The 13,789-nt window shown below is 40.7% G+C and overlaps 1 protein-coding gene across 2 annotated transcripts in view; it reads left to right on the plus strand.

The window, feature by feature from the left end:
- The first annotated feature begins 277 nt into the window (after positions 1-277).
- The window catches only part of caln1 (calneuron 1), a 70,020-nt gene continuing 56,508 nt past the window's right edge, over positions 278-13,789 (plus strand). The window contains exon 1 of one of the 2 annotated variants that reach the window (XM_028573681.1): positions 278-535. Coding sequence is in view for 1 of the 2 variants with exons in the window: in XM_028573680.1 (XP_028429481.1) it covers positions 2,560-2,636 (77 nt within the window). In the remaining variant the exon portion in view is untranslated. Of the gene's footprint in view, positions 536-2,491; positions 2,637-13,789 lie in introns of those variants that run through there. The other variant, XM_028573680.1, reaches the window with a different exon arrangement.

The raw sequence follows: 13,789 nt of genomic DNA on the forward strand, positions 1-13,789 counted from the left end.
ATCAATCCTTCCGACGCTCGACACATGTGCGTGTGGATCTGCAGTCAATGGATTTTTACTTTGAGTCAACGCACCTGTGCAGTGAAAGGTTTTTTTTTCTGACTAGACTTTAAGATCCGTGAACAAAAACGAATACGACGTGGAATAAGAGAAGAAATAACATTAAGGATGAGAGTTTGGTGAAAAGTGCAACTCGATTGAATGCGCGGTGCGCTGCTGCTGTTGCTGCTGCTGCAGGACTTCAAATCAGAAAAATAACACACACACACACACACACACACACACACACACACACACACACACACACACACACACACACACAAACCAACCGGTGTGACCTTTCGTCTTTTTACGATGGGAAGAGATGACCGCACTGCTCTCCCAAAATAAAAAGGTACTAATAACACAACAATCAATCCGGATCAATCAACGAGGTTGATTGAGGGGTCCACCTCAAGTCTCTAAACTGGATCCTACTGCTTTAATCGATCAGCGGATTTGATTGATCACCGTCAGACACTTAACACCCTCAAAGGTAAGTTTGGGAAATTAGACAATTACCTTCATTCGGAAATGAATAGACTGGACCTCATTAGTTAGTGTTTTTTTCTGTCCGCATTAAATCACACAAGTGCTACAAATCTGAAACTGTGTTTTTAAGACTCTTTAGCCTCTGTGGGATAATTTAGTCCAGATTTGACAAGTCTGCGTACAGTGGTTTTGGATCTGGACCTTGTCCAATGTGGTGTACATATGAAAAAGAACAGGGAAATCCTCCTTTATTGCATTTTCAGAAATATAATAAAGTTTTCACAAATTTGAAACTGTGTTTTTAAGAATCTTTAGCCTCTCTGGGATAATTTAGTCCAGATTTGACAAGTCTATGTAAAGTGGTTTTGGATCTGGACCTGGTTCAATGTGGTAGCTACATATGAAAAAGATCAGCTTTAAGTTTCCCTTAATTTTCCCCTTAACTGCCGAATCGGAAGCCAATCGGCATCATACAAGTGCTCGCAGGCCCACACCTGTTGTTTGGATCGGCTGTGACCTGCGGATGTCCGTCCACTCAGAGGAGTCTTTGTTAATATCTGCTGCAGTTTTCATTATTTGATATGGCAGACAGTGAATGCTGTGGAGAATGTCTGTCTGAGAAATAAGCAATTAATCAATTTTTTATTTTAACTTTTAGGCTACTTGTTGTGTAATGAGATTCGCCAAAGACTGTAAAATGGCAACATCGACTGATCCGGTTTCATAAAGTTTTTAATTGAATTGACAGCTGATCTGGTTAAAATGAATTGTCTAGAAATAGGCTATATCAGTGGATATAAAACTATCCCTCGTTTCCAGCACGACATGCTGTTTTCAAACACAAATATATGCTTGTATATTTATTTTAAACCAACATCACTCACTCGAAAGACATCTGAGCAGAATGTCTTTTAATTAGAATACCGACACTAACGCCTGACGATGGTAGCTGTTGCATGTATGTAGTTCGTCGCACTGATGACGAGCAGCTAACAGGATGTGTGTGTGTGTGTGTGTGTGTGTGTGTGTGTGTGTGTGTGTGTGTGTGTGTGTGTGTTCAGCAGAGTTCTCACTGTGGACCCCCACCCTCCCACCCACCGTCACCATCCTCCCGTTGCGCAGCGTCCAATGCACACTTATTGCTCCACGCGGGGGCGCATGCTGTTACGCACAGCGCGCTTTCCCGGAGATATGTTGCTGTCTGTGTGATGCGCCTTCCCAGTATCCCCATGTTGACCTGCAGAGCGCACTGTGAGCATGATCCACTGGGATATAAAGGCTGTGCCACCAACAGCCTCTCTTGTTCGTTCACCTTATCTGTCAGTCTTGCTTCATACTTTCTCCTTGTCTTTTTCTTTCTTGTGGGCTCCCTGTTGGTCTGTCATTCTTTGTCTGTCTGTCTGTCTGTCTGTATACACCCTGTCTTTCTTTTTATCTGTCTGTCTCAGAGTCTCTGCCTCTCTCTCTCTTTCTCTTTGCCTCTATCCCTCTCCCTTTCTCCAGCCTCAACCTGTGAATATTATGAGCACAGCTGCTGCAGGCAGGCAGGGCTGAGTCTGTCATTGGGACTCACTAATGAGCCCTCCACTCTGTCTCCCCAATGTGGAGGAATGTTTGCACTGGAGAGTGAGTGAGAGAGCAAAGGGGGAGAGAGGGAGTCATAGAGAGAGAGAGAGGGAGGGAGGGAGGGAGGGAGGGAGGGAGGGAGGGAGTGAGGAGCCAAGGAGTGGAGCATGAGAGGAGCTGTTGTACCTGCTGCTCTCACTGCTCAAATATTAACAACGGGTTTCTGGGAACCGATGCCGCTGCTCTGGGACAAGCCCAAACTGTGGAGGCAGCCGGGCTCAGTGGTTTGTGGACAGGCAGTCTGCCGCTGCTGCTGGAGCCACCGCTGCATCTAATAGTCTGATGGAAGCGGAGGTCATAGAGCCTGATCCACAGGCGATGGAGCTCACCGGCATGACGCCACCGGGGACACACTCGGAGGTAAACGGAGACTTGCCGGGCACCCCGTACCTGAGGGACGGGATGGTGGACATGATGGAGAGTCCGGCGAGCGAGCCTGTTGTGCTGCAGTATCCTGCTGAGTACAGCCACGAGTATGGGTAAGAATCAGCATGGGAGAAACCAAGAGAAAGAGTCTGTTGCTGCAGGCAGAAGCTGGTAATGTGTTCAGAGAGGGCGCACTTCTGTGGGACGCTCTCGTCTCTTTTCTCAGTTTGGAGAGGGTTTGACTCCTGTTTTGTAGTGATTGTTTGATGAATTACCTTTGCACCCAGTTGGCTGCATTTCCAAGCAGCCTGTGTGCCTCTGCTGCACAGTCCATAGCACTGGGAAGTCATTTAACCATACATTGCTTCCACAGAAGGTTCAGGCATGTCTTATTGATCCATAGTAATATTTTCCACCTTATTGTTATTTTACACACCTTAGAGATAGATGTGGCCGGGTGGTAAAAATCAGTTGGTAATTAATCCATTGTAACCATGACTTGCTCGATGGAGCTACTCTGTTTTTACATCGATGATTGCATCTTCTTGGTGTGTGCTGCAGCAGTGTATAGTATTGTCAAAGGCTCACTGTGTTTACACAGATCCATACTAGTGGACAGAGTCATCATCGGATGGCACCAAGCTGCCTTAGTATATGGAAACGCCACAGTGTCAATACAATCAAAGTGTGACCAGAATACCTCACTTCTAGATTCTACAAAAACAACCTTCTTGGCTGTGTTTTAACAATGCTGTCATTTTCTCAACTAGACATTTTTGAATGACCATTTGGCTGTTTGTTGTGTAGCAGTGATGTAAAAATGGTAAAACCACACTGAAAATGTGTAGCTAAAATTCTCTCTAAGTGTGAAAACTTTTGAAAGTATTCTGCTAATGTGGCCACAACACAAGCAGGTATTTTTCTTTCGCTGTCACATCTCTGATAGTGTTGTGATCAAAAAAGATATTTGAACAATGGCAAAGCAGTGCAGAAGGCATTAACTGCCCTGTGTGACTCAGAGTGGATTTACCCATAAAGCAAAGCTCACCTTTCTTTTGGTTTTATAGTTCGGCAGTTTTCCTTGTGATGGGAAGGAATGCCAATTTGTAGTTGAAATGGTTAATGATTTTATATACATATAACATATATTGATGGCAAACTTACTTTTAAGGAAAACACTGGTTTTATCTTTAAGAGGTGTTCTCAATGGCTTTACCTGCTACAAAAGCTTAACAACTTTGGAGTGAACCAAAATATCCTGGAAACTGTATATAAAAGCTTAGTGGAAAATGTCCGATCTTTTAACACGATCATGTGGTATGGTAACCTAAACATCCAAAGGAGGAATAAACTGCAGAGAATAGTGAGCATGGCCTCAAAAATTATAGGGAAGCCACAAAAGCACATAAGCAGTATTTATGAGGAACGCATTACTAACAAAGCTGAGAAAATTATTAGTGACCCCCTCCCGTCCATTACACAGCAAATTTGAACTTCTACCCTCAGGGAGGCGTTTTAGAGTGCCAGCAAATAAAAAACATCTTTAAGAAATCCTTCATTCCCAATGCTGTGAAGGTGCTAAATACACTGGGAAAATACACTCCCAATACACTGGGAACCGTACTTAGGAATGGAATGTAGGGCGAGGCAGACTTCCGGGTTTCAGGTTTTATGCACAGCAAGCATTTTTAGTAGGAAATAGATATTTATCTATTTATTATTTACTTTTGTAAATGTAACCTTTGTAAAGTCCCTTTTTATGAAATGTCTTGTCTGTTTTGTCTGTCTTGCCGTCTTGGCTATGTACGGTTTGTAATGTCCTGTCTCTCTTTTATTCTTGTATCCTTGGTGAAACCGAAGAAACATTTTCACATCTGTGGACAATAAAGTTTTTCGTATTCGTAGTGTACCTTGAAAGGGGAATTAAATCCTGCTGGTAACTTGGTGTATTTAAACTATAGGACTGGTATCTAATCTCAACATATATCTTAAGACTTACTCCTAAAGAGGTCACTGTGTCATGGTCCTATTTAGAAAGTTGATTTTGTGGCCGGATGGAGTGTCTGCTGTCGGTACACAATGTTCTGCTTGTGTCCCCTCAGTATCGGCCCATTGCTATTGGCTGCATTTCTGCAGGGTCTGATGTGAGAAATTGCCATCTGGCTTCCTTGTCATGTAGAAAGCTTTGAATAAAGCAGTGCTCTTTTCATCAGGTTCCACACTCTTCACGAGTCAAGATTCCAAACTGAGGGCTGGTTTGGTACTCTGTGGCCGTGGGCTGATTATTCATTTGTTATAGAAAGAGAAGGAGGTTTGGCACTCTGCTCGCAGCACTGATGGCATGTGGTTATGTTATAAAGTTTCAAAAGAAGATCAATGTGTACATATAGTCTGTTTACTGTCAGGCATACAGAATCGACTTGGACAAAAATCTTCTAATGATTACTGCTCGGCATTTTAAAAGGACAAGATGAAATCCTTTTTAAGAATTAGTTTTATTATTATTATAATAACAGTTAGACTAATCACATGAGAAATATCAAGTGTAGGTCTCTGTGAGACATTTCCTGTTTCTGGACAATTAAGAGATTCTTATGACGTAAATATTCCTCACCTTATAGGGAAGTGCAACATGTTTGAATTGTATTGCTAAGACTATTCATCAATTATTTTCTCGACAGAAAATTTTGCGAAAAGTGTTTTGATAATCAATGAATTGGTTAAGTCATTTAACAAGCTAACACAACAAATATCTGCTGTTTCCACATTATCCAATGTGATGATTTTCTGTTTTGTATTATTGTATATTGCATATAATAGTTTTGAAAAAGTGGTCTGAATAAATTCTGGATTCTCAGATCTTGAAAAAAAAAAGATTTAAGAAAAAAAAAAGACAGATACGTTTAGAATTGCCTTACGGTTTCTAGGTGTCCTGATCTCTTAACACACCTCCGTGTTGTATGTTAGGGTGTGACACTAATCTACAGTGTGATGTCCAGTTGCGGAATGAGTCCATCATGCCTTCCTGCTGGTTCTTTGAGGGCATGCTGCATTTCGATGACAATATTGTTAATGTGGCTTCTACCTCCAGGGTCAAAGAGTTTTGATTAGTCATGTCATGTCATTTTTGTCTTATCCATGAAGTGTCAGTACAAGTAGTGCTTTCCGTGTAAGGCATACAACTTCAGTGTAGGTGGTTTTATTTATGTGGCTGCTGTAATTGGGTTTAGTTCTACCGTGACCCAGTCTTAACAGCACTGGGAAGACTTAAAAGGACTATAATGATGCAACAATAGTTTGTTTACTGTCAGGCTACCTTGAAATAGTTGTACTGTGGAGGACAGGAAATACACTTTAAAAAGTAAACCAGACTACACATATGCTCTGAATGTTTTTGTTTTTTTTCAAGTTTAAAATCTCATACCGTTGCAACCCTAATTCTGACCATTATCTGCAACCACCCTTTTTTATCAGCTGTCAAATTTAACTGTCAGTTCTAGTAACTCATCTCTAAGTGACAGGTTTATTATAGTGTGGAAACAAACAGAGCATCAGGTTGTCCACCTACGTGAAGCTGGCCTCTCATGTCAGTGTCATGTGCTACGTTTGTGCCGTAAAAAATATTGTTTGTGCTGTTAAGGGTTTTAAGTAATTAAACTTTACATTTTCTGGCCAGTGATGTCACCCAGCCCCCCATTAATGTCCAAATCTCCCCAAAATGGTCTCAATCGTTTGTGTTACGTTTGTGCTGATTTGTGCTGTTAAAAAAACAAACATTTGACACGATCATTTTTACTACACAAACCGGTACAAATGAATAGCAGTGTTTTTAATAATTTTTGGATGACATGGGGGGCCAGCTTCACACAGGTAGGTTGTCCCTGTGATAAAATGCCACAGGTCCAATCACAGCTAGTGCAGCCATCAACAACCCGGTGTCCTGTCAATCCAACGTGTCCTTGAGCCAGATACTGAATCCAGACTTAATCTCTGTAAGATACTTTGGATAACAGCATCAGCTAATGGCCTCAACGGGATGTAGAATGTGAGTTACTATCTTATAAAACTGGGGCAGGTTTATTCTGCTTTTAGTGTCACATACATGTGTGATTTTAAACATTCTCACCGTGTCCTTGTCATTATAGATGCAACAGCTCGACGAAAACAGTTAACTGTCCTTAAGCCTCCATACTTTCACACAAGAGGGCTTCATTATAAACCATTTAAAAGCAATGAGTAAAACGGAAACAATTAGCTGTTTAATTAATTAGTGGATGGGCTCTAAACTGTAAAGATTTGCTTCTTTTTTTGGTTTAATTTAAATGTAAATTGGGTTTTGGACCTTTGGTCAGACAAGAAAAAGCACTTTAAGTGTTTGAACTCTTTGAAACTGATGAGCAGTTGTTCACCAGTTTATGCTATTTTATAGAATAAATAATGAATGAATCGTTCAAAAAACTAAAACTAAAAATATAAAAAATAATTGTTCATCGCAGCCCTGTTGTAAGGGGGAGGGGCATCTGTGTGTATCCTCAAAGAGTCGGGGATGTACAATTCGTCAGCAGCTTGATCGGTAAAATACTGAGGTACCATCCGGTGATTTTATCTCGAAGTCCTTTTTTTTATGGCTTTTATTTTTATCAGCCAGTCAATCTGACTATTAAATCCCAGAATCCTTGCCTCTTTTTCTATTAAACTGATATATTACAGTGTGCAAGGAATAGCGATCTGATGAGGAAAAAAAAAATAGATGTGGTCTTGGTTGAGGCTGTGGTGATTACTTCCTGATTTAAGTGGTTACTGTATGTTGCTCTGCTCTTGAAGGGCAAATCAGCTGAGACCTTAATCAATTTAATCAAATGTAATGGTGCTGAAAGGTTGTGAACAGCTCTGTTCAACACTGTCTTCCTAAGGGGTTGCAGATCAGGTCATTTACTGTTTCAGCACATTATCTCGCAGCTCATCTACTGCTTTGATAAACATTATATCCTGATGAGATATTATGGTGAAACATTGCAGTAAATTCTTATCGCCTCTTATTGTGCCATGCTCTCTCATAAACACATCTACATCTTTGTTTGTTTTCCAGTGATGCCAGGTTTCGTACTCCTTTTGTGCATTTGCTCCTTCAGAGATATTTGAAATGAACAAATGAGTTGGTGTTAAGTGATACAGAAGCTATTTTTTGTGTCACAAACAGTAAGAAGCCGGCTCATCTTTGCTCATCTCCTCGTGGCTGTCAAAATCTCCAAAACAGCAAATTGTTACTCAGTTTGATTTGGCAGGAAAGGCTGTGTTCTTTGAGGAAGCCTCAAAGAATCTGAGCCGCGATAAGGATTCTGCTGGGAGAACTAATCCCCCTTAATAAACATACATAAGGGATGGATTCATCAAGCTGTTTGGGCCTGTTTCCTGCCGTTAATTTTTCGCAAAGACTGACTTAACCTATTTACAAACAGGGCGCATTTGGGTAAAATTGTAGATTGCGTGCCACATGAGCGAGAAGAGACAAGTTGCGCTTTCAATATGCGTTCGTGGGAGGGTCATTGGGAAAGTTGGAGTTCCACCCAAAAGGTGGGAGGATACGCGTAAAGTGCACCTAATTATATATTACACGGTATTTACAAAGACTGCCAGTAAGAGCGCGCCTCTATTCTGATAGAAAATGTACCTTATTCAATGGGAGCAGACTAAAAACTAAATAAAAAAAACCACCTCCATGTCTGTTCCAATTTTGATACACAATTTGGTGATTATTTAACTATATAACACTCTCTTTAATGACTTAACCCCATCGGTTGCGTTGATATATAAATGATATAAACATATGTATACATAAATAAAGCCAACACAACAGTATCATAACAGACCACACATACCTTCACTCTCTACAGAGATCTCAGTATCTATATCTCAGAGATCTCAGAAGTATCTATGCCGTTCACAACTTCAACCTGTTCGGCAACGAGTGTTTGCTGCACCACCTCTTCAGTAGTAGATAGTGTGTCTATTTCTGGTGGACCTGAATCGGTTCTCCTTGATTGTGCCTGGTTGTACGCTACCTTCTCTTTTGTTCTGCGCTTTGTCTTGCCACCGTTTTTTTTACCTCCTACATTTCTCTCCATGTAGATGATAACAAGTTGATTATATTTGTTATGGCAATCCAAATAGAATTTTTTTCCGAGGGTGTGGATGTTCTGCCCTGTGATATGTTCAGGTTTGTTGTTACTTCATGCACTAATAGGTCAATTTTATTGTCACTAAATTTAAGCTTGCGCTTTCTTTTTCCCGTAGGAAGATCCATGATACATACATGCGGGCCCATTCTTTGCTCTTTTAGAGGCGTGCTAATTACGCTAGAGGGCGGAGTATGCGCTGATGGTCTGATGGGTGTCAGGTTTGATGAATGCTACGCAAAACGAGGAAGCATAGCGTGCGCTATTACCGCACTCGCGTAAACAAATTACTAGTGTTAGTAAATCTACCTCTAAGTCTTAGTTATAGCATCAAATACCACACGAGGAGGCGGTTGGGTTGGTGAAAGAAGCGGCAGCAGCAAACGATATGAGCGTGTCAGTTCACAATGTCCTGCACCTGCAGTGCACCTGCATGAATAATAATGAGATGTTACGAGCAGTGAATGAGCCAGTGATTACCAAGCGGTTATGAAACAGCTGTTGACAATCAGCCAATACAAGCGGAACTTTAGTGCCCTGCTTGAACGTACGCTATGTGTCATTTAATTTGTCGATTTACATATTGAAATTGGGAGCCAACAGTCCAAAGCCCAACGGTATTCAAATGACTATGGGCTTAAAGGGAAAAACAGAAAATCAAATCACATTTGAGAAGCCAGAACCCGTCAATGCAAATTGGGCTTTATAAATAAATGATGTAGTTTCATTCTTGACCTTGGAGGCAATAGTTGAGAACACAATGTCACCACAAGGTCCATTTAGAACCAAACTGCTACTAAATGGAGCTTGTGGCTGAGATTGTTTTCTCACGTATTTAAATTAAGGCTGTCAATTGATTAAAAAATGTAATCGAATTAATTACATACTCTGTGATTAATTAATCAAAATTAATCGCATACATAATTAACGGTGCCTGAAGCTATACTTTTTAAGAAACAGTCGGCAACATTAAAGAACAGCTTGTTTATTACTAAGGCCATATGGTCAAAATTAAATGATGTAATAATAATGTAATAACTATAACAATAACTTATTTCACTAGTAAATTGCTGTTGAACAACAAAAACAACCACCAGATTGGAAAAGGACATTTAACAACAACTACGAATGCAACACGAGCAGCTGCAGACTGTTATATCCATATAGAACATATGAACACATGTTCTATATCTATGGTTATATCCATGAATGTATTAAGAGAACGGTTATACTCGGTGTTGGAATCCTCTAAAGTGAAACACAGTCAAACTTCACACCGTTTAGCGTTAGCTGTTAGCATTTTAACCAGATTAAGAAGATTACTACAAGTAAATGTTCCAATCAATGATCCAAGCAGCACATTCTCGTCTCCCTCCTTCATTTTACAGTCGAATGGTGGCTAGAACGGCTCTGGGTCAAACGTCAATATGGAATGGATTAATCTGCGTTATTTTTTTTAACGCGTTATTTTTTCTCAGATTAATTAATCGAAATTAACGCGTTATTTTGACAGCCCTAATTTAAATGATTAGTTAACAGACTTGTCGAGTAATTTTCAGTCTTTCAGACTGACTAATTGTCAATTAATTCAGTTAAAGCTGCAGTAAAGCAAAAAAACAGGATTTGAAGTAGAGTGAGACCTCTTCCTGCAGCTCTCCCTCTCCCCTCTCGGTCGCACAGCCTGTGCAGAACAGCCAATAGGAAAGCTTTCTCTCTCTGAAATGACCTGTGATTGGTCAGAGTCTCCTGTCATAGGCTAAATTTTCCAAAACAGAGCAAAGAGGAGATGCAGAACTGTAGTTTTCTCTCAGACATTTGAATTACAATATGCTGAAAGATTTATATGGATTTTTTGCCCAGTGACGCCAAAAACAAATTGCCTACTACAGCTTTAATTGATGAAAGTACTGAAAAGGCTTTTGCACTTGCCAGCCTCCAAACCTCCTACAGTACATCGTTGACCTGTCTCCAACTTGTCATTGAACAACATTCTGGTCCTTGTTGCTAAAACACGTCTGTCCTCTGCTCCGAGCTGGTTAGTGCAGCTTTTAGCTGGATAATTAGATTACTTAAGAATGCAGAGCCTAATGGCACTTACCCACTGCTAGTACCTGCTCGGCTCGGCTCGGCTCGACTCGACCGCGGTGCCCCATCCTCCTTTTTCCATTGCAGATTTAGTACCGCCTCATGCGTGAGGTGAGTGTGGCTGGTCGTCATAGTCTCAACCATAGTCTGGTTGACGCTGCAGGAAACTGCTGTGACCTAACGCGACACACACACACACACACACACACACACACACACACACACACACACACACACACACACACACACAGAACGTTGAAGGTGTGTTGTTTTTGATTCTGTTGTTGCCACAGCCAGAAGACAAATTTAGTTTCAAAAGAAGCTGGCTAAACTATTTAAACACCCCCGTCTGTCACTAGCAATGACGACGCAGTGATTAGTGACGATTTTCTCCGACCAATCAGTAGTCTGCAGGTTCTCACGTCACCTTTTGGTATCGCCTCAGCTCGCTTGGAACCTCGACGGAGGTGATACTAAAAACAGCACTTGTTAGCAGGTACCATGGACTTTTTTTTCATAATGGAAAAACAAAAAAAGCGAGTCGAGGCGAGTCAAGCAGGTACCATGTAATGGAAAAAACGTGTCAGAAACGTGATAAAACTCACAATAATAACCTAACCCTCCATGATTATCGACTACAACACGGAACACATTAAATATACACATAGCTGACTTGTGCCATTGTAAAGCCAAAGAGCTAACGTTTGAGCTGCATGACATTACTGCCTATTAAATCCCAGAATCCTGAGTGAACAGTCTGCTCCTGAAGAATTTACTGTAATGAAATGTATGTCGCCTGCATAGTTAATCATTCGGCTCAATATTTCTTCATGTTTGTCGCAGTCATGCAAAACCCAGGATGGTAAACACCTGCGTCAAACAGCTGACAATATATGGGTTGGCTCGTAACAATTATATGGAAAGAATGGACAAGAGCGTCATTGTAATATGCATAATGACCGTTGAGATGAGTGAATAATTGATGAATTAGAAAATGAAAAATCCTGGCATTACGTGCGAGGAAAGCTGATTTGTAAAAAAAACTAAACAAAGCCTAAGTTGCAGACGTCTTGATATGCATGTTTATTAAACTAACAAAGAAGAAAGATGCAGTGACCAATTTACAATTTGGGAGGTAACGGATCGCTGGCAGCTCCAACCAGTGAAACATGAGCATTTGTAGGTGCTGGACATAGAGGTTAAAAAGGAGCTGATAGTAGCAAAAAAACAACAGTAAAATTAAATAAATAAATAAAAAACAAAATGTTAATTTCACTGCTGAGAGTCAAAACAGAGTTGAAATTCCCTTTGCTTATATGGTTGGCTCGGATTCAACACATTGAACAGTTTTCTTTCATACAGTGTGATTTGTTGAACTGAATATGATATTGTGCGGATTAAAGCAATTATAAAGAGTCATGAGTTTCTTAAAGTTGATTAAAGACCTCATGTATGCAGTTGTAAATAAATATAAGTAATGTGATAGCCAGTCCTAACTTTAATTAAATATTGGGAATATATAAATATAAAAGAATACAAAACATTTAAGAATGGTGCCGATGAGGCATCATTTATAAAACATATTATATGTAATTGTTTAATAAGAGATGGGGAGGAGGAAAGTAGCAACATTTCTACAACAGTTAAAGAATTAGACTCATTCACCTCAAGAGAGCATACATTTGTTAAGGTGGTTAGAAACCTGGGACAGCAGCCTGCAGCCTGCAAGAGCAGAACAGCTGCACATCCAACTTTTGTTATTGTCTTATCAAAGAGCGTGGTTCACTTTTAGATGTTTGTGTTATCAAAGCTCTTTTGTTCGGCTTATGAATTACTTATTGTGAGGCTTACTTGACTCTGCAGAAATATGATGTCAAGGTCAGCTGATAAAAGAGACAAACGCATTGAGAAGCTTCAGAGCAGTTCATGTGTTCTGCTCTGCTCTCTCAGCCCATTTTGAACTCCTTATTCTGTCTCAGAAGCATCTCCTCAAAGTGCTCATTGAGACAAAATCCAATTAGAGTGGAGGAAGTAGTCGCCAACTCTCTCTCTCTGCTCTGTGTGCTCTTTTTTTTCCTCCTGTGCCCTTGGGCTTCAATTTGTTGCATAATTAATTGCTTTAGTCACATTTGCACATACAGTACACATGGCGCCTTTGCACACACAGACACACACACACACACACACACACACACACACACACACACACACACACACACACACACACACACACACACACACACACACACACACACTACATTTACCCATAGTTATACAAGTCTCCCTCACTGTGCGACTTTCCATTTAGCGAATGAGTTCTGCTTCATTTATGGATCTCGTTTATGTGCCCCTTGGACTTTCATTTGTTTTAGCTTCACTAATATCACAAATGGCCAAACCAGCTCCCTGTTGCTGATTATGGGTTCACATTTCATGTTGCTTTTTTACTTAATTATAAGTTTGGTTAGAGCCTTTGTGCACCTCATAACTTTTTTCATGATAAGTGACTGTAGCTGGTTTCATTTACAGTAGTCTATATCCATGATGTTCCACTTCCGGGATTGCTCCGGTGCCGCAGGAAATTCTGCCGGATGCATGTCTTTTCGCCGGTGTCCGTTTCCTTCCGCTTTCTCTGTGTTTGAATTTTAAACTCCGGTGGATTAATGAGGACTATGGTTAACTGCTCCTCAGATCTCTGCAGGGTAAATCCAGACAGATAGCTAGACTATCTGTCCAATCTGAGGTTTCTCTCGCACGACTAAAACAACTTTTGAACGTACACACGTTCCACCAAAACAAGTTCCTTCCTGAGGCAGCGACACCGTGCGGAGCTTAGCGCCGCCCATGACGATTGTGATTGTTTTAAAGAAATGCCAATAAACGAGAGCACGTTTTTCTCCCATCCTGAAATGCTGTGTGGACTAGGCAGATCCCCCTCCATAGCACTGTGAAGGAAGGTCTGGCAAAGCGAGACTACGTGTACAGGGATCCATGAAAAATCCTGC

This window comes from Perca flavescens, chromosome 3 (assembly GCF_004354835.1).
Source record: "Perca flavescens isolate YP-PL-M2 chromosome 3, PFLA_1.0, whole genome shotgun sequence".
Classification (NCBI taxonomy): Eukaryota; Metazoa; Chordata; class Actinopteri; order Perciformes; family Percidae; genus Perca; species Perca flavescens.